Source organism: Rhineura floridana, chromosome 1 (assembly GCF_030035675.1).
Source record: "Rhineura floridana isolate rRhiFlo1 chromosome 1, rRhiFlo1.hap2, whole genome shotgun sequence".
NCBI lineage: Eukaryota > Metazoa > Chordata > Lepidosauria > Squamata > Rhineuridae > Rhineura > Rhineura floridana.
This window is the reverse complement of record NC_084480.1, coordinates 130,455,548-130,474,768: the sequence shown is the minus strand read 5'-3', so window position 1 is coordinate 130,474,768 and position 19,221 is coordinate 130,455,548. Positions and strand designations below refer to the sequence as shown.

Here is a 19,221-nt window from a genome sequence, read left to right as displayed (position 1 = left end):
GTGTTCTTTCCCATCCATTATCCCGTATGGCTTCCCAAATATGTCTGGGATATGTTGGCAAACACCTTTGAAGATAAAGGGTTGGAAGTACAATTGAGTGTCTGTTTTTTCCTACAGTCTCTGTTTCTTGCATGGCTGAGACACTTTGGATTGTCTATGTATCTGTTTCAATATCAAGCTGAGCATCAGCCCTCACCGTAGGCCATGCTGGCTGCAGCTGATGGGAGTTGTAATCTACCATGTTGGTTACCCTTGGGTTAGCCTAGCCACAGCAATATTTATTATTTGTTTGTTGAATTTGTTTCCTGCCCTTCCTCCCAAAGGAGCGCAGGGCAGCATTAAGGACTGTCAGCAGGTTCTGAACACCTTTCGAAGGCAGCCCCACACTTGAAGCACTTGGCTCAAGGGCAGGGCTGTGGAGTCGGCACGCCAAACCTTCGACTCCGACTCTATTTTTCTACTGTCCAACTCCGACTCCACCCAAAATTGCTTCCAACTCCACAGCCCTGGAAAGGGCTGTAAATGTCTTTTTAAATTGGAAGCTCTCATAGGAGCATTTTTATCGCTGCCTGAATATGCGCTGATCTTGGCATCACAGCATTTGTCTTCATCTGGGTCCTGTGTCATACACTGACACACAAAATGTTTTCCGTCTTGAGTTATGGTGAAATGCTCAACTACAGCTGACTTCATGGGAAGCTTCTTTGACATTTTGAATTTATATTTTAAAAAATTTGTCAATCAAAATTTATTTTGAAGTCGGAGTCGGTACATTTCTACCGACTCCTCCCAAAATTGCTTCCGACTTCGACTCCAACTCCGACTCCACAGCCCTGCTCAAGGGACCATGTAACGCCAGTCCTGAAGGAAGCTACACTGGTTACACATTAGTTTCCAGGCTCAGTTCAGAGTGCTGTTTCTGACCTTTAAAGCCCTCAGTGATCTGGACTCTGGACAGCTGAAGGAGCACTTCTCTCATATTTGTCCATGTTTATTTCTGTGCTATCCTTGAAATCATCTGGAGGGGTTCTGTGACAGGATCTCCCGCCATCTGAAGTTCAATGGATGGTTTCCAGGGCATTCTCCTCACTTGTTGTTATCCAGAACATATTAATGCTTTTTATTGTATTTTAAGTGACAATTTTATGCTGAAACTAAACCACTTTGAGTCATTTTTTATGGCTGAAAAACCAAGTGGCAGTGTATGGAATGAAATGTTCTTCTGCTCCCTCTCCCTCTGTAGAGTCGAAACAGTGGGAAAGCCTGAGTGCAGAAAGCAGAGAACTCCTCACTGGCTCATTAACAGCCCTGATGCTGGATAGCAGGCCGGAGCTACAAGAGAAAGCAACTTTGTTAAAGAAAACCTTAGAAAATCTTGAATGAACTGACAACCAACCAAGTGCCATGCAAAACAAAGCAAGGAGAAATAGAAGAGCACAGTGAGCTCTGAATACAGGAGAGGAAAAGTAAAGACGACTTTGTAGCATGCATCATTCCTTGGCTAAAATAAAGAACACCTTGAATTCTGTTCCCCATTAATTCTCTTCTTCCCTCCCCCCTACTTTTTTGTAACCATTTCAAGCAGTTTGGCTAGTATGAAAGCTTTGAGAGTATTAAAAAAACCCAACCCCAATCCAAACTACGTAATGAATTTTTGAGAAATTGTTCTGATCTGCATGTGAATTAAGGAGGGAAAGAAGCACCTTATTTGTAAGTTAGACCAGCCAAAATCTGTACTGTATAGATGAAAATGATACTTGTAAGAATTAACAAAGGGATCATGGGAGCATTGGAGATCAAAGACTTCCCTAAAGTCTGACATGTACCTTTCATGTGGAGTCATTACTTCTTGGAAGGACTCTGGGTCTTGTTAGAAGGACAAAATGAACTAATAATAATATGAAGAGGTCCGCCTTTCTGTTGGTTTAACCTGACTCCCTTTTGGAATCCCCTTGGTGTGTGCTGGTTGTTCCGGTCCACATACTGTCACTTCATCTGATGTAAAAATGGAGCAAATATGAAAAATTGGGCAAGTCCATGCCTTTCTGTGTTAAAAGGTATAGATCTTCCCGGATAAGAATGCACACTGGAAAGCACTTTAACTCACTGCCTGGAAACAAGGGTGAATATCAGGGCTAGTTTGAAACAAACAAGATAGAGCACTGCTCTTCCCCAAAGTTGTTTTGCATGACACTCAATAGTAGCACAACTCATGTCTAAAAAAGTTTTTTTTTGAGAAATTTCATAGTAGGCTTCCCTTCCTCAGGTTTGTAGCCGCTCTCTTGCTTTGGGAAACTGTAAAGAGTTTTAACCTTATTAAGGTTATGCAGTTAAATAGCAACCTTAACAGGCACAGCATCTTCTGGTTTACAGGAAGTATTTTTACTGCACCGTCGGGCTTGAAATCACATCCATTTAACATGGAGTGAAAATGCAATTGTATTAAAAAGCCCTGTTACCTTGCCCCTTTTTTCTGTAGTTACAAACGCATTTTTTTAAAAAGAACATTTGCTCCAATTTTAATACAGGTTTCTTAATGGTGAAGTTAAATGTTTAATTTATATATAACTTCACCACCATGACTTTAAGCAAGACTTGTAAGATTCATCATCAGAACACAGAACAGGGTACTGTGTAGGAATCGGTGTGCTACCCGCTAGCAGATGGTCATGTGTGATCGTCTTGCATTTGAGATGTTTGTAGGATTTGTCCCACATGAGGATCTATATGCAGGTAGCATGTTAATTCCTACATAGGAAGTGCCTTCAGCGTAGGATTTTTGTAATGTACGAAACTGTCCTCTGCTCCTGTTGAGTTGGCACCCTCCACACAATTGCCTGCAGCCCCCTCAAGGGCTACCAGCGGGCTCATGGCACAGCCAGGATCACCTGGAAACATTACTTGTATAAATCCTTCCATGTGGTGACTATACATGCAGCTGCTGCAATAAGCCCCTTTCCAATTTGTTCTGATCATGCACATTCTGGCAGCTGCATGAACGGCACTCTTGCAGAGATACTTCATACACTTGGAGCAGCCCTGCATACTTTCTGAGGCAATTGTCTCAGGGCACCAGTTGTTTGAACCAGCCTTTATAAATGGGCTCATGCAGGATATTCTCACCTCTTTAGGAAGGTTTAATGGGCTTGACAGGAAAGGGGATTTCAGGGCTGCTTCGCATTTAACTGCCATCCAGAAATCCTGAAGATGTGGTGGGGCATAATACACATGGCTGTCTCTTGAGATACATGCAAAATGCCAGCAGTGGTGGGATGCATGCTCCTGATGCCCCCCCCCCCATTTTCAGGACTGCTGGCCTGTGTTACAATCTAGCCCTTAAAACTTTACTTGGAAGTTTATGACTGGTGTGTGTGTGCGCTTGTGCGAGTGAGTTGTCAGACGCTTGTCTGCTGGTTAAAAGCCTTTGTCTTCTACCTAGCACCCACAGCTAAGGAGGTGCCATGAGGTGCTGTAAGCTAGTCTAAAAGATTTTAATGTGTTACAGAAAGCTGCTTGTTTACGTTTAGTTTGAGTTTGCCAAGCACATCTGTAAAACTGAATGTTTGTAGACTTAAGATCTTTACATAACTTTTAACAAATAGCCCATTTTGTCTCGCAGGAGCTTCTTTCTTTTTTTGTATTATGCAGAGATGTCAAGTGTTGCTTTTTTTCTTTTTGCAACAGTAGTTTTGAGTGTTTTATTAGAACCTGTGACACCCATATACTCAATGTGCTAGGTCTCTGATATGACTCTTCAGCAAGGGCTTCAGTATTTCGAGATGGGATCTAAAAAGTTGCGTTTGGAGCAGCTGCTGTAGTAAATATTTCCAAATGGAAATTCATATCAACTGTACTGAAGACTTTAAAATTCCAGAATAAGAACAAGAGTAATAACTACCTGAAATGTGCAAGTTCAATGAATAGCTTCTCTGAATATCTTTTTTTCTTCTAAATTTAGATTCTGAACTTACCAAACAAACATGTGCCTCTATGAAAAACCTACCTGCAAAAAGTTGACTTAGAGGTCAGATGCCCATCCCTCTTTTAAATTTGTTGACTTGAATAGGAAAAAAGTGGCCTTTGGAGAGTTATGTTTTCCTCTGAAAACAATTGCACTATAAAACACTGTTGCCCAAATATGGGCTCTTGTGCTGCTGTTTAATGCTGCTTTGTATACCTGGATTGAAGTGTGTAAATTTGACACTATAGCACCCGCTGAATTTACAAATTGTTTTGTGTTGAAAGATTTCTAATGTTGCAAGAAAGGTCTCCATTAAATTCACTACATTGAATTTCTGTATCTCGATGTCAAGTATGTAAATGGATTGACCGAAAGAAACCTCCCCACATAAAGGGTAAAGTTAAATAAAAGAGCATGACCTCTTCTTTGATATAACTGGTAATTCTGTTGGTAGAGGATGGTCCACAGATTGGTTATCTCTTACCATTCATTCTCGAGACAGGGCTATGAAACTCTTCCAGTTTTGGCCCTCCCTGCTCTGGACATGGAGCAGCACATGAAGCTTTGCCTCGTGAAGGCCATTGTTGGCTATTTCCTGCAGGCCAGACATATTCTCCCTCTGTTCCCATCACTTAGAAATAAGTGTAAGAAGAGAGCTGGCCTCTGTGTCAGTGAAGATCATTATTTATTTATTAAATACATGTCCTGGCCTTCCTCCCAAAGGATCTCAGGGTGCCAAACACACAAGCAGCAGAACAAAACATTTAAAAATTCTACTACAGATGCTGACTGACTGGGATAAAGAGCTCTACTTAAAAGGCATGTTGGAAGAGAAAGGGAGGGAATTCCAAAGTGGCAGGTGCCACAAGGTCTGCTTTCTATGTTGTGAAGAATGGACCTCCAGATCAGATGGTGTCTGCAAGAGGCCCTCACCTGCAGAGTGAAGTGATCAACTGGGTGGGTATATAAGAAGTGAGACAGTATCTCAGGTATCCTGGTCCTAAGCTGTATTGGGCTTTATATACCGAAACTAACTCTTTGAACTTAGCCTGGTAGCTAATGGGCAGCCATTGCAATTCTTCTAACGTGGTGATGTGCTGACCCAGTGAACAGATGAGCTGCTGCATTTTGCACTAGCTGTAGCTTCTGGAACAACATCAAGGGTAGCCCCTCATTGGCCGCACTGAACAAGTAGCTGTATAAGGGCTGAAACGATATTTCAGATATCCTCATCCCAAGTCATATAGGGCTTTAGGAAAGGATGCAGTTTGAGCAAGCCTTGACAATGGTGATATGGTAATTAGGCTGTGAGGCACAAGTACTCTTTAATTCCCTAGCAGAGGTAAAATGAGATCAGTGCCTATGAGCATATGCAGAGTTTTTTCTCCAGTGTATTTCTACTCTTCTGCTTCCCATCCACAACTGTAGTCTCCTCCCTCCCTGGCACATTGTATTCATGCAGCACAGATAAAGGAAGGAGCTTTATATGAATGGTGTGGGAAAGCAAACCATACCGAAGCGATGCTTTTCTTACATTGTGTGTTTGTGAAGGCAATGTCAGTTCAGGCTGTGGGGCACTAAGCATTCTAAACTGGGATCCTTTGGGAAGAAGGGAGGGATATAATTATCATTATCGTCTGACAGTGTAGAAATGAGGACAGTGCCTCTGAGCATATGTACAGAAATTTTACAAAAATAGTTCAGCCAGTTGGTTCCAAAGAATAAGAGCAAGCTGAAATGTGCTCCTCAACAGTCCTATGCAATCCTCTGCATGCCTACTCAGAAGAAAGTTCCCCCTCATGTTTCAGTTGGCTGTGAGGGCTGGTGATTCCTTCTGGACTGATAGGCTGGTTTTTACTAGCCCAATTTCCCTGTTTTTTAATTTTTTTAAAAAAAATCGGGTCACATCTGCAGAGAGAGGGGAAAATATATATTTTTAGAGATTTGCAGTGTGGGATTTTTCAAACACATTAGTTTTTATGAGGCTTGGATGCTTGTTGTTTGCCCAGCTGACAATGCCCTAAAATTTTTTCAGTGGGGAGCCTGTGCTTTGCTTTTGAATGAAGACAAAAGGCCCCCAGACACAACGTCAAAGACTCACCTGCAAAATGAATTGAGAATTTCAAGAGCACATTAAACAAATGAAATGTATGTCCACAGGAAAGGGGGCCAGGTGCTCCCTAGATGAGCCATAATCCCCAGATTCCCAGCTTTCATTTTTTTAAAGGGTATGTTTCTAGCATTTCTAGAACCTGAGATAAGAGGTAAAATGTGCAGACATAGCTCTCATTTGTTTTTTTCTGAGAAACTAGCCTGACTGCACTTTGAGTTATTTTAGTCAGTGAATGAAATCACAGCAATCACTGGCATTGAGGAAAGCAGATTTAACCAATTAGGCAAAGAGAAGATTAGAGTAGCCCAGAGTTGTTATACCCGTTTTACTGAAGGAAGGGATAAGGTAGTGTATGACAACCCTGAAGTGTAGTCCACTGTTGTTAAACTGTTTTTTTCCCTTGGGAAGTGAAAAGGGAATACAATGGGGAGGAGGCTGTGGAATTGATGGTTATTAGCAGTGCAGTTAAAGACTGGAGGAAGTGAAGGGAGACAGGAAAAGAACTGAGAATTTCAGAGGTGAGTGGAAAGATTGTCCAGATGCCAGGCCTACCTATTGACAGAAACTAGGTCTGCCCCCTGAAAACCAATTGAGGGATAGATCTGGAATATAAGTGTCTCAGAGACCAGATCTGCCCAGGCTTCTCCACTGCTCAGTCACCAGATCTAGCAGAAATGGTAGACATGTAATCAGATTCTAGGTAGGCATGTTTGTTTATTTGGGGTATTTATTTACTAATTTATTTTTGCTGCTTATATACTGTTTAATTACCGAAATTTCTAAGCGGTGCACAGTAAGATCATGAAAAACATGCAGTGGATAAAATCAATCAAAACTAATAAAAACAGAAAACCTACTTACAGAAAGGTATATTTGTCAAGCACCTAAAGTTCAGCAAGGACGGGGGCCTGTCTCATCTCAGCCAGAAGGGAGTTCCACAGAATTGGGCCAACAATACTGAATGCATAGCTCCAATTTACTCCCCCACTCCTGAAAAATCCCTGTGGATGCCCTGATTGAACAATAATAACTTCTACTTTGGGTGGTAGTTGGATAGTGAAATGATACCAGAGGAGGGGTTTGGGAACAGCCCTACTTTGAGGCTGACCTCCTGGTTTTTGACATGTTGGTAGTTCCCCCATTTCCCATATGAAGGGCCATTGCCCATGATACAACATTGCTCACATAGAAAGAAATGGCATGAATGCATTTTTAAAAGCAAGTTCTCTTTATCTGAATCAGGGCTTTGATTGATGAAATGGGAACTTTTTTCCAGGACAAATAGCAGGTGTGTAAGACCCAGGCCAGATCAGGACCCCAGGGCAGGGAAAGAATCAAAGCCTCCTACCAGCACTTTAGGGTCCCAATCTAGAGCAGGCCCTTATGCCTGAACAATGTTATATCCAGTTTGGCCCTTAGAGATTGAAGTCACTTGGAGATTTAATTTCTAGCAATCCTGGGAAATGAGCAGAATTTTGAAGAATGACCCCAAATATCCCTCCCCGCTCAATGCCAGAGCTGTCTAGATAAGTGTCTGGGGGAGTTGTTTGGAGACTTGCACTCCAGGTGTTTTGGATTCCATCTCCCATCAGCTCCAGACAGTATGACCAGTGCTTGGGAATGATGGAAGTTATAGGCCAAAACATCTGGAGGGCACTTGGTTGGGGTAGCCTGATTTAGGTGAAAGGGAGGCATTTATTTCTGTGCCAGATCAAATGAAAATCCAAGACGGAGAAGGACATTGGGACAAAGTCATGAGGGCCAATATAATGTAGGTTAGTGTGGTGAACTAGGAATGGTGAGACCCATGTTCAAATCCCCACTTGCACAGGAAGCTCACTGGCTCATTTTTCTCCCACACCAAGGAATGAGACACTGGACAGCTGCCTGGGATTGTAAAGAAACTGCTTTGTCAACAAATAAACATGGATCCACAGTAAGCAAAACCAAACATGAACTCTCTCCCTGGGGGCATGACTATTCAAAGAACTAGCTTTTCCTGGACTATATGCTCGGAGCTGGACATGGAACACTGGTTCCTGACATCCACAGAATGCTAAGAACCGATAAATGGAATCCTGAAGCCCTGAGACAATCCCTGCAGCAGAAACTCAGCCGCCTCCTTATTGGGCTCATGCAGCAATAACTCCAATAAAGGAGCCAGCTTAACTGGGCGAGGACCCCTGCCAAGGACCCTCAGTGCCAGACTTCCTGGGGAGCGATTGTTCCCCCACTCTGCTGCTTGGCTGACTGGTTTCTGCTGCAGGCAGAACCTGCATGGGACCCACCACAGAGTGAATAGGAATGCCTGAATTTACAAGGGCCCTGAGAACACCTGCCAGTATTGTAATCCCAGTAGACCTAGTGAGGTTGAACCCACTGAGGCCTAAGGCTGGGTAGAGCAGTCTCACTGGGAAACAGGTCTGATAGCGGGCTCTTTCTATCACTGAAGCAAGGCCGGGAGGAGTAATCCATTGGAGCCACACAACTTGATGCTCCACATCCCAGTGCATGGAGAGGTCAATGGCACTCTTTGGCAGAAATGTTTATCATAACAAAGCCAGGCCAACCACCCCTAATTATGATCAGGTCTTGAAATTTAACAAGTGACTGAGCTGGGCTGGGCTGTGCCTGCAACCACACACCCATGTAACTGTTGTAGGCAGCTACCCAATTGAGCCATGTCATATCTAGTGTCTTCTCCTAGCCTGTTCTTTATCCTTGGCCTTTTCCCTCTTCATGGGCTCCACTTCAGGATCACAAAAAGGAGGACATTGAAGAGGTGAATATACTCACCTTTCCAAATCTTCTGTTTGGTGGCAGGCAGGAAGGTGGGCAGACAGATGATGCTCCTAAGGGATACAAATATCCCCATAAAGATGGTGGGCCTTGGGGCCTGTGGAACTGGGGAAAGAAGAATGGCCGGGGTAGGATAGAGCCATGAGGGAAAACAATTGGAGGGTCAGCACCCATCTGAAGGGGGGGAAGGGTGTGAATGGGCAGCAGAAAAAGAAAAGTGCATAGAAGGCTTAAGCACTTCTTGTACCAATGCCTGGATAGGGGTTCCGAAGACTCCTCAGCACTAGGAACAGCTACCTCTTACTCGCTGCTCCCTCTTTTGCTCCCTCCTCACTTGGATCACGTTTTGTTCAAGTGCAGAGGAGGGTGGCAGAAAGTGAGGAACAAGAATCTCCCTGCTACTTTCTAAACAAGCAGGTAGAAAGGAGACAAAGGGGGGCAGGAGAAAGGAGGAAGCAGGGTTCGAATCCCCACACAGCCATGAAGCTCACTGGGTGACCTTAGGCCAGTCACTGCCTCTCAGCCTCAGAGGGAGGCAATGATAACCCATCTGTGAATACCGCTTACCATGAAAACCCTATTGATAGGGTCGCCATAAGTCGGAATCGACTTGAAGGCAGTCCATTTTTTTTTCATTTTCAGCTATTTAGAGAGGATGTCGCAAGAAAAAATTAAACCATGGGAGACTGTCCTTTTATTATTTTTATTTAATTATTTTTATCGAGTTTGGCATTACAATTAAATAATAGAAAATAAAATAAAATAAAAATGAAAATAATAGTAATTGCAATGATAATGATAATAATATACACAGAGGGACAGAGTTAAATTAAAATTTTAAATTTAATGTTTACATCCAGATTTCCAGTAACAGCAATGTGTTCTCACTTTATGTAGGTGTGAAAGGTGTGTATAATCTAACTATCCCTGAAGCAAGAAAGAAATTAAGAAAACTATTGGTGCAACTTTCATCTAGTTATCCACAGTTATATTTTGTATAAACAATAAAGCCATGCCGAACAACCCTGTATCTGTCTTGTTTACTTTGCCTTTGGTGACCTTAATAGCATGTGTCAATTTTTCTACGAGGGCTATCTGTCAACCTGCTTATACCACCTATCCAGGGAAACTCCATCTAGCATCTTGCAAGCAGAGGCTATGGCAGCCCTTACTGCTATCAGTAGGTGACTGGAAAGTTCTTTGCTCTTAAGAGCTTCATTGGGTTCATCAAACAAATTCAATAGGGTCAGCTCAGGCGACATAACAATTGACAGGATGGCCTCTACTTCAGAAAATGTAGCAGCCCAAAATGTTTGCCCCTTTTGGCAACCCCACCACATATGTAGGTAAGAACCTATATCTTGACAGACTCGCCAGTAAGCAGCAGGAGATGTGCTTGAAATGAGCAACGGATTTTCCATCTTTAAATGCCATCAGTGCACCAATTTAAGCACTTCCCCCTTTGTGCCAATATAGTCTTAAACAGAGGCCTTGACTGCATAGTATTCCAAGCATGATCATCAATTTGGGAAGAGCCATCACTTTCCCATACTCCTTTAAGGCTTGACAGTGTGCCCTTTAGTACCAGAGGAATCAGAGGGCAGATGTTCCCACAAAGTCAAAATCTGGGTTGCACTTAGGGTTGCCAGGTCTCCAGGTTTTGCCCAGAGAGTCTGGATTTTGGGGGTCTTCTCTGGGTCTTCAGGTGAGTCACCTTAACCTCCAGACTCTCCATTTTCATTTAAAAACAAAATTAAGTTTCTAGGTGGTCTGGTTCAAGCGATATACACCAAAATGTGAGCCCCCTTGCAACTTCTGTGAAATGAGCTCATAGCTGACTACTCTAATCCTGCCCTTTCAGGTTTGTAGCCAATAAGTGAAGTCAGGGTTGTGATTGACAAGGCAGTAGCTAGACGCCATTGCAAGGCCAGAAAACTTTCCCCCCTACTTATCTGAAAATCTCATAAATTGAGTAAGTATATAGCTTTCAGTCTTTTTCTCTCTTGTGTGCAGAAGTCAAACAAGTTTAATTTTTCCTGGGCTGTTGAAGAGGGAAGTGTTTTGAAAACTATATGAAGCTTTAACCCCATACTTGCTTTTCTGGGGGTAAAGCTGCAGTGCTAATCCTTACATACCAGAAGTAAACTCCATTGAACTCAGGAATAGACATGGTTAGGATTGTGCTGTAAATTAATGGGACTTTTGAGTGAACATAGTGAGGGCCGTTTGGCCGAAAGGCGGGGTATAAATAAACATTAACATATTAACATATTAACATAACATATTAACATAGCAAAGAATTGTGTTTGTGTTGTAAATTTTTCTCTCTCCCACCAATCCTATTTTTAAAGCAATTAGGCAGGGCTTACTTAGCTATCACTGCTTTTATTATGTAGGAAACTAATACTGATTTTTTAAAAAATGTTCTTCAGTGACCAACTGGTTTTGACAATAAACTATTTTACATCTCCTGTGTGTGTGTGTGTGTGTGTGTGTGTGTGTGTGTGTGTGTGTGTGTGTGTGTGTGTGTGTGTAGTCTTTCCACCAACCCTATGAGGTAGGGTGCCAATTGGAAACCAAGGCAGCTCACAATAAGAAATACATCCATTTAAAATCCCATAAAAACAAGGTAAAAGTTGCAAAACAGCTTAAAGTGGCACAATTCTGAATTTTGGGTTGGGTGAGTGAAGTTCCTTGTCACATGAGGTTGCAGTTTTGTGCACACTTCCCTGTTTAAGCCCCATTGAATACACTGGGACTTGCTTCTGAGTAAACAAACACAGGATTGCTTTGTAAATATCTTTACAAGTTGTGTAAATGATAAACACCTTTGACAGTCATGCTTATATAAATATTTCTTCATACTATGTTCCGATAAGTATCTGATTTTACACTATGGTCGTACATCATTATTTCCTCTACATTTTAAGTGTACCCTTCTTCCTTGGGGTGGTCATAGTTCCTCTCTGTTGTTTTCATCCTGAGGGGCAGATTAGGCTGAGAGATAGTGAGTAGCCCATGGTCACCCAGTAAACGATAAAGCTCATTTCCATTTTAAAAAAATTATTAAAACTATTTACATGCAGGCAAAGCTTATGAAAAAGATTCACACAATACGTTTAAAGCACATCCAACTTGCATTTAAAGGACATGACTTTCCTTAAATCCTGGGAAGTGTAGTTTCCCCCTCACAGTTATAGTTCCTACCATCCTTAACAAACTGTAGTTCCCATGATTCTTTGGTGTGATTCATGTGCTTCAAATGTGTGTTGAATGTGCTTTAAATTAATGGTGTGGATCTGCCCTAGGTATGATGTGCATTCATTAGTGAATTGAAAATAACAATTTTAAAATATACTTTTTTAATCAGGGGAAAGGTTGTAGCTCAGTGGTAGGGCATATGCTTTGCATGCAAAGGTTCAAAATTCAATTTCTGGAAAAGACTATAGCTTGGAATCTTGGAGAGCCAATGCTAGTCCATGTCATCAGTACTGAGCTAGATGGTACCAAATGGCCTGAGTCGGTATAAGGCAGATTCCGTCGTTCCTAAAAGTGGAAAGAGATCCAAGGGTCACAGTGACTCTAAAATGTATTTATGTATTTTATTTACAACATTTATATACTGCTTTATTGTAAAAAAAAATCTGAAAGCAGTTTAGAGAAGGAATTAAAACAATAAAATTATTGGCAAAAACAGTTAAAGACAGGTATTTAAAAACATTCAAAATAATAAAGCCAACAATGAGTTGAAATGGAAATGGACTGCCTTCAAGTCAATGGTAAGCGGTATTCAGAGGGAGTGTGCCTCATAGCTTCTACATGCCTGGGTAGGCTTGCCAAAACAAAAATGTTGTTAGCAGGTGCTGAAACTAGTACAATGAAGGCATCTTCCTTGTGTCAATAGGCAGGGAGTTCCCAAGCGTAGGTGTTGCCACACTAAAGGACTGATTTCTTACAAGAGCAGACAAGTACTATGTGGCACCCATAACATGGAAGGCACACCTTGATCTTGCCCTAGTAACAAATCAGCAACCAGTGCAGATTTCAGAGCAGAGGTATTATGCACTGATAGGGTTTTACTCATGTCAGCAGTTGTGCCACAGCATTCTGCACTAACTGCAGCCCCTGGGTCAGGTTGTGCTGTATGGGGATTCCTGTGACCTTGGTTAATTGGTTGCCAGGATTTTTTTAGTTTTGATTTTTGGTTAGGAATCCTGACTGGTCGTGAGATGCTGGGTTTTCTGCCTTACTCATGGGAATCTTGTGGTTGATATGGTATTGCATTTAGGAAACCACCACTGTCTTTTGTTTTTCTTTTTCTATTTGCATTTCATGTACCTTTAACCTCACTCCCTTACATCCATAGAAGAAAAAACAGTGGTTCCATGCACTCAGCTCAACCCCCTTAAACCTACTGATGATGCACCTTGTTGGTTGCATGATGGTTTGTTTCTTGCCCAATAGTGGTAAAAGAGAATTCATATACTGCGAAGTGTGGCTGCAATTGTTGTTGTTCCCAAGCTGCTGCCTGTGAAGGTAGACCAAACCATGTGTGTTTTCTCTCTGTCAATTATTATTCACTGGAATTGGGTTAGCTTTCAAAGAAAGTTTATAGCAACCCACAGGGTAGACAGAAAAGGGTAGAGAATCTTCTTACTCTTACTCATTTCTCAGACTTCTTTTTGAAGTGAAGGGTTAAATCTGTAAAGAAATTTGGAGCAGCAATGTTAAAAGGTATGAGTAGGGCGTTCCAGGCAGGGGGTTGCCAACCCTGCTTGGATATGGGTATCTTTGCAGAGGATCCCTAGTCAAGCTTTACCAACAGCACAATCCAAACCATATCTACTCAGAAGTAAGTCCTGTTGAGTTCTATGGGACTTAGTCCCATAGTAAGTGTGTTTAGAATTGCAGCCTTCAGGGGCATCCATCTTTATTCCTGAGTGCTCCTATCTAACATCTCCATAACACTAGGCTCCTTTCTTCCTACAATGGCCTTCTAGTGAGTGGTCTGCCTGAGGGCACTTAAACCCTTCTTGCCAGAAGCAAGTAGGCTAGATTAAATGTTCCCTACCCAGGCTCCATCTTTTAGCTAAGATTTCTATCTTAATTTCCAGTCAGAGAAATGTTTTTGTTTGAATTGTATGCGCCAAGCAACTGTGATTGATGTGTAATGTGTCATGCTTAATAACTTCACTAGGGCTGCCCGCCCTTGAATCTCAGGGTTTGGGATGTTTCTGACCTGGCAACCCTAGTTGCACTGCCTTGATGAAGTGGATTTGGTTCCACAGTAACCAGGGCAGCAGCAAACCTTGCTGCTGTGCTCTTGCTTCCAATTCTGTAAGTGCTCTGTGCTCATAACAGAAACCTTTCTGTTTATATAGGCCCTTACCTTCCCAGGCCTTGAGCCCAGATGACCTGGACTTGTAAAATGAAGGATGGTGTGGAAGTGGAATCAATGGCAACAAGGTTGGGATTAGTAGAGCTGGTCTCTTTTTCCACCCTCTGAATAAGGTTTATGTAACCCATGGTAGGGAGTTTTAATCCTTTGTCCCTATGCCTCAGAACAAATCCACTCCTTGCAGAGCTAGTATTATCAGGATTAGGGATGGATCTGTTAGTTTTAGTTCTCTCCATTTCTTGTTTTTCCAATCTTCAGTTCTCCACATTTCTACAGAAACTGGTGGGTTTTTTATTTGAAAAATCCTCATGAAAATTCATCAGCATTTTAGTACAAGTTTCTCCTAATATACACTTTTTTGTCTGCAATTTTGCCCAATATACACTTTTTTATAAAGCAATTTCCTGTAATGTAATGCATTTTAATGTTATTTTCACTAATATATGCATTTGTGTGCACACTACCCTAGTATATGTATTTTTGTACGCATTACTTGACTGGAAAACTCACTTGTAAAATTTGGGTGTGAGTTTTGAAGGATAGTTGCGTTTCAGTTCACATCTTGTTTTGGAAAGTGCAGATTTCGTAGGTTCACCTTTAAATGCAAACTTAATTGAATTTATCCCTTGTCCCTAAGCATGAGTCAGGAAAACTTACAGGCCTAAGAGCTAAACATTACAAACTACTTTTTAATACTGAGTAAAACCCCTTGAACTTTGCAGGACTTACTGCTGAGTCTATGATGCTGATATCACATATCAGTGTGTGTGTGTTTGTGTGTGTGTGCATGCAACAGTTGTGTAGTTAGGGCTAGTACTGAAGTCTGAAGTTTGTGTGTGTGGGAAATGACAGCTTAGAGAAGGTCAGATGACAGAACCAGCAGTAAACAAGCCCCCTGCCAATGTCAGCATGCTGGGACTCACCAGGGATATCTCTGGTTACTGCAGCATCTTTTCATATTTCTTATTTTCTAAAAAATCTCATAGTCAGAGGGCAACTGGCAAGGCACATGCATGATCACAGATGCTCATTTTATTAATGTTACTGTTAAAAATATATCACACATTTCTATGACAAATTGGTGGTTATTTCCAAATAAATGTGTTCAACACATTTGCCAATGTGCTGTATGGTTAGTGTGTTGGACTTTGAATCCCCATTCATCCATGAAGCTCACTGGGTGACCTTGGGCCAGTCAGAGTCTCTCAACCTAACCTACCTCTCAGGGTTGTTGTGAGGATAAAATGGAGAAGGGTGTAATAGGCTTTTCTTTTCTTGTTTTTTGGCCCTCTTGAGTTCTCCATTGTTAAATAACATGTATAAAAGTTGGGAGACAAGATTTATTTTGTATTGAAAAAACATCAGCTAGAGTACCAGCTGCCTAGCTACTGTAAGAGTTGAGTTTCTTTTGTTTTCCTCTCCCCTATCTGAAAACTGGGTGATATCCCCCCTCTCTGTCCACCATTCTTGTTTCTACAGCTGTCTAGGACAGCTGCTAGAAAGTCTGGGAAGACAGCCAAGAGGAAAGACAAACATTTGTGTGGAAATTTCAGGGAGGGATGGTATGTAAAATGTTGAGCTTATGGGAGTGTACAATGAAATGAATGAAATGGACAGCCTTCAAGTCAATTCCGACTTATGGGTGACCCTATGAATAGGGTTTTCATGGTAAGCAGTATATTCAGAGAGGGTTTACCTTTGCCTTTCTCTGAGGCTGAGAGGCAGTTACTGGCCCAAGGTCACCCAGTGAGCTTCATGGCTGTGTGGGGATTCCAACCCTGGTCTCCCAGGTCGTAGTCTAACACCTTAACCACTACACCACACTTGTACTATATTTGCCCACTAGATGTTGACAGGAACCAGCCTTGTCAAACCTTGGGGAAGCCCCCTCTTTGTGTGCAGCCTTGAGCATTGCCTATTGTTACGACATGTGCTCTTGGGAACCTGAGTGTGTGCATTTGCCACCCTCATGTCCCATGAAACACACCTCCTTGAGAGGAGGGGATCTTTTGCTAGGGATAAAACAAGCGCTTTGCCCTGAAATGTGCCTAAATGGTGTATATATTTAACCCAAGAAATGCAGGTCCAAACCAAAATAAAGCAAAGCTTGATTTTATTGAGAGAAAGAGTAGGAAAGCATTACAGAATTACTTGGGTGCATGGTAGCATTAATCATTAATACCCTAACCCATTCATAACTTTAAACTAAATAAATCAAAGGACCCTATTACTATAAGAGGTGAAAGGTAAGAGAGATTACCTATCCTATGCCCGGAGTGGGCAGTTGAATACAGCTGAAGCTATGTGGAAGAGCTCTGATCCAAAACCAGGAAGGAATCTCTTGGTCTCAAGGTTTTGCACCGAGACCCAGAGTCTCCCCAGTTCTGTCCCTGCAGTCCTTGATGCGTTCCTTGAGAGCGTAGTACATGTGTGTGGGAGCTCTGATGTTCCTCAGCCCCCTTTCCTCTTTCTTCCTCTCCTCTTTTTCTACCTTCAAGCCTCGGTTTTAAAATACTTTTTTCCTCTCTCCCCCTCCTGCCAAGGAGGGTATGAAAGTCTGGTGATGTTGTGTATGTGTGTGTGTATCTCTAACTGACCCTGAAAACTAAGGCTCCTTACAAACAATGGGATTCACTGTGGGTGAGGGAAATTTGCCAAAGGACAAGATAACAATTATGCAGAACATTTATGCCATAGCTTCAGTTTTGTATCTTAATTTCTGCCCTTGTTACTCTTCGCACAAAACCTTGTAGGAAAGCATAACCAGCCATACCATTAGGTGGGGGTGTGGGGTGGGAATTGTAGTTTAGCAGGCTCCATGGCCCTGCCTCGTAACACTATGAAAGAAACAGAATGGAGCTGTTTGTGGCCAGTCCTAGTGACTGTGCCAAAGACTGCTGAAGCAATGATTGCCAAGAGGCTGGAGATAAGATGACGAGGCCAGTTCTTCAGGACTGTGCTGAAGAGGACAGTCTTAGTGACTGTTTCAAAGACGCTGCTTGACATTGACAATGGTTGCTTAGAAACCCAGCAAATGGCCTCATTTTATAGATCCATGCACAAGGGTGAGAGCACTCCTTTTCCTGGAGCAAAATATTTGTATTGTACTTTGGCAGGTATTTAACATGGCAAAGATTATAAGAAATATGTATATCTCCACGTGTGGTGTAGATTCAGTTTTCAGACCCTTTAGCTGAGGCCAAAAAGAAAATATTATGTAAAGTTTCAGACCCTTTGGCTAAGGCTGAAGAGAGTATTATTTATAAGCAAGTGAAATGTATAAGGCTGTTTGTACAAATAAGAAGCATATAAAGCTGTTATTAATAAATGCTTACCTACATAAGGCACTGTGTATTTGCCTTGAGGCCAGTCACTGATATAGTGTACTATTATTTGCCAGCCATCCTAAAGCACTGTTTAATTGCCTCACAATTATCAGCACTAACTAGTGATTAATAGTTATAAACTTGTTAAAGCCAGCTGTGTGCCTATCTAACCCATGTGATATAAGATAAAGCCAGCTATGTGCCTATCTAACCGATGTGATGTCAGATAGAGCCAGGTATATGATTATTAGAATCTTATGTCCTGGCTATGGCCAGGCCAGCAATATAGATGTTTAACCATTAAGCTACTGGGTAAGGCCAGATTCTTTCTATAAATATACATGTAGAATTTCTGCAATGGCTGAGGCCAGCTACTTGTATTTCTAGTCTGAACAAGACCTTAATATAGAAATAAAGAACTATATTTTGATTTTCCACTGTGGAATCCTATTATATTTCCTGATACATCCTCAGCCCCAAGAGGAACTTGGGCAGGATTTCTTTTGTTAGGGTTACCTAGCTAGTCATCTGCTGTTGATAACAGGACTCACTTAGGTGAGGATAACGTTTGACATATAAGACTCTAGGTAGGGATAAGCCTAGAAAGAATGTGTAGAACCCTCATCCCTGTGCATCCATTAGATAAGGGTCCAGGTGGTAACAGGGAAGAACCCACGCACATCACTTTGAGTTCCATGGAGGAAAGGTGGTATATACATGTAATAAATAAATAAATGAGGGCAGGAGTAGCAAATATTTCATTTCTGTAGTCACAATGGTGCTATGATTTAAGTTAGTTTTTAAAATGAGAAATTAGACCTGCTCAGAGTATTTCTTTTTTAAACGCAGGGTTTGGCACATTTCTTTTGCTTGTCTTTTTTTTTTACTCAAGCAGTGGGATAGGGAATTTATGGCCCTCCAGATGTTGTTGGAGTCCAATTCTCATTAGCGTAGCCAGCATGGCCAGTGATGTGCACTGGAGATTGGAAACAATATCCCCAAACCTGGGCAAATTATGTTTAATTAAAATATAGTTACTGTGTACTGTGGACAGTATATATATATATAGTTATATATATATTTATATATATATATAGTTATAGTTATAGTTATAGTTATATATAGTTATGGTCAGTAACCAGCATATACTGTGGACGGTAAGTTTTGTAATGCCAAAAAATTCTGGACTACAAGTTTTCTCCAGGTATGTTGTTTTACAATAACATCCAATTAGTATTTTAATTAAATTTTATCTTAAAGAAATAATATATTTGGTTGGCACAGTAAGAATCATCAGGGAACCTTTGCATTTCAGTTACAAAAACAAAATATACAACATAATTTCTATACTAAAAAGAAACCTACAATTAATTATAAATTCAATTATCCTTTGACTTTTCATGAGAAAACATCTTCTTTCTTAAAAACACAATATATTCAATTAGTAAGTGAATATTTTCTGAAGATTTTAAACATTCAAAGTAATATATAAATCAGCACAAGGCTGCAATCCCATAACACTTTCCTGGGAATAAGTCCCATTGAACCCAATGGAGCTTACTACTGATTAGACATGTATTCGATTGCAGCCTAAATTGGTATGGGGGTTTAATGGGGAGTGTAA

The 19,221-nt window shown here is 41.4% G+C and overlaps 1 protein-coding gene and 1 long non-coding RNA gene across 9 annotated transcripts in view; both read left to right on the top strand.

Moving 5' to 3' along the window:
- ECPAS (Ecm29 proteasome adaptor and scaffold) overlaps positions 1 to 1,528 on the top strand; it is an 81,841-nt gene extending 80,313 nt beyond the window's left edge. For all 8 annotated transcript variants that reach the window (XM_061632105.1, XM_061632115.1, XM_061632079.1 and 5 more), the window contains one exon: positions 1,244 to 1,528. In XM_061632105.1, coding sequence (XP_061488089.1) covers positions 1,244 to 1,383 — 140 coding nt within the window. In that variant the 3' untranslated portion in view covers positions 1,384 to 1,528. The remainder of the gene's footprint in view (positions 1 to 1,243) is intronic.
- A 4,900-nt stretch (positions 1,529 to 6,428) lies between these two features.
- LOC133380538 (uncharacterized) lies at positions 6,429 to 9,896 on the top strand. The gene is made up of 3 exons (XR_009761465.1): positions 6,429 to 6,592; positions 7,940 to 8,010; positions 9,771 to 9,896. It is a non-coding gene; the product is annotated as an uncharacterized LOC133380538 (long non-coding RNA).
- The last annotated feature ends 9,325 nt before the right edge of the window (positions 9,897 to 19,221 follow it).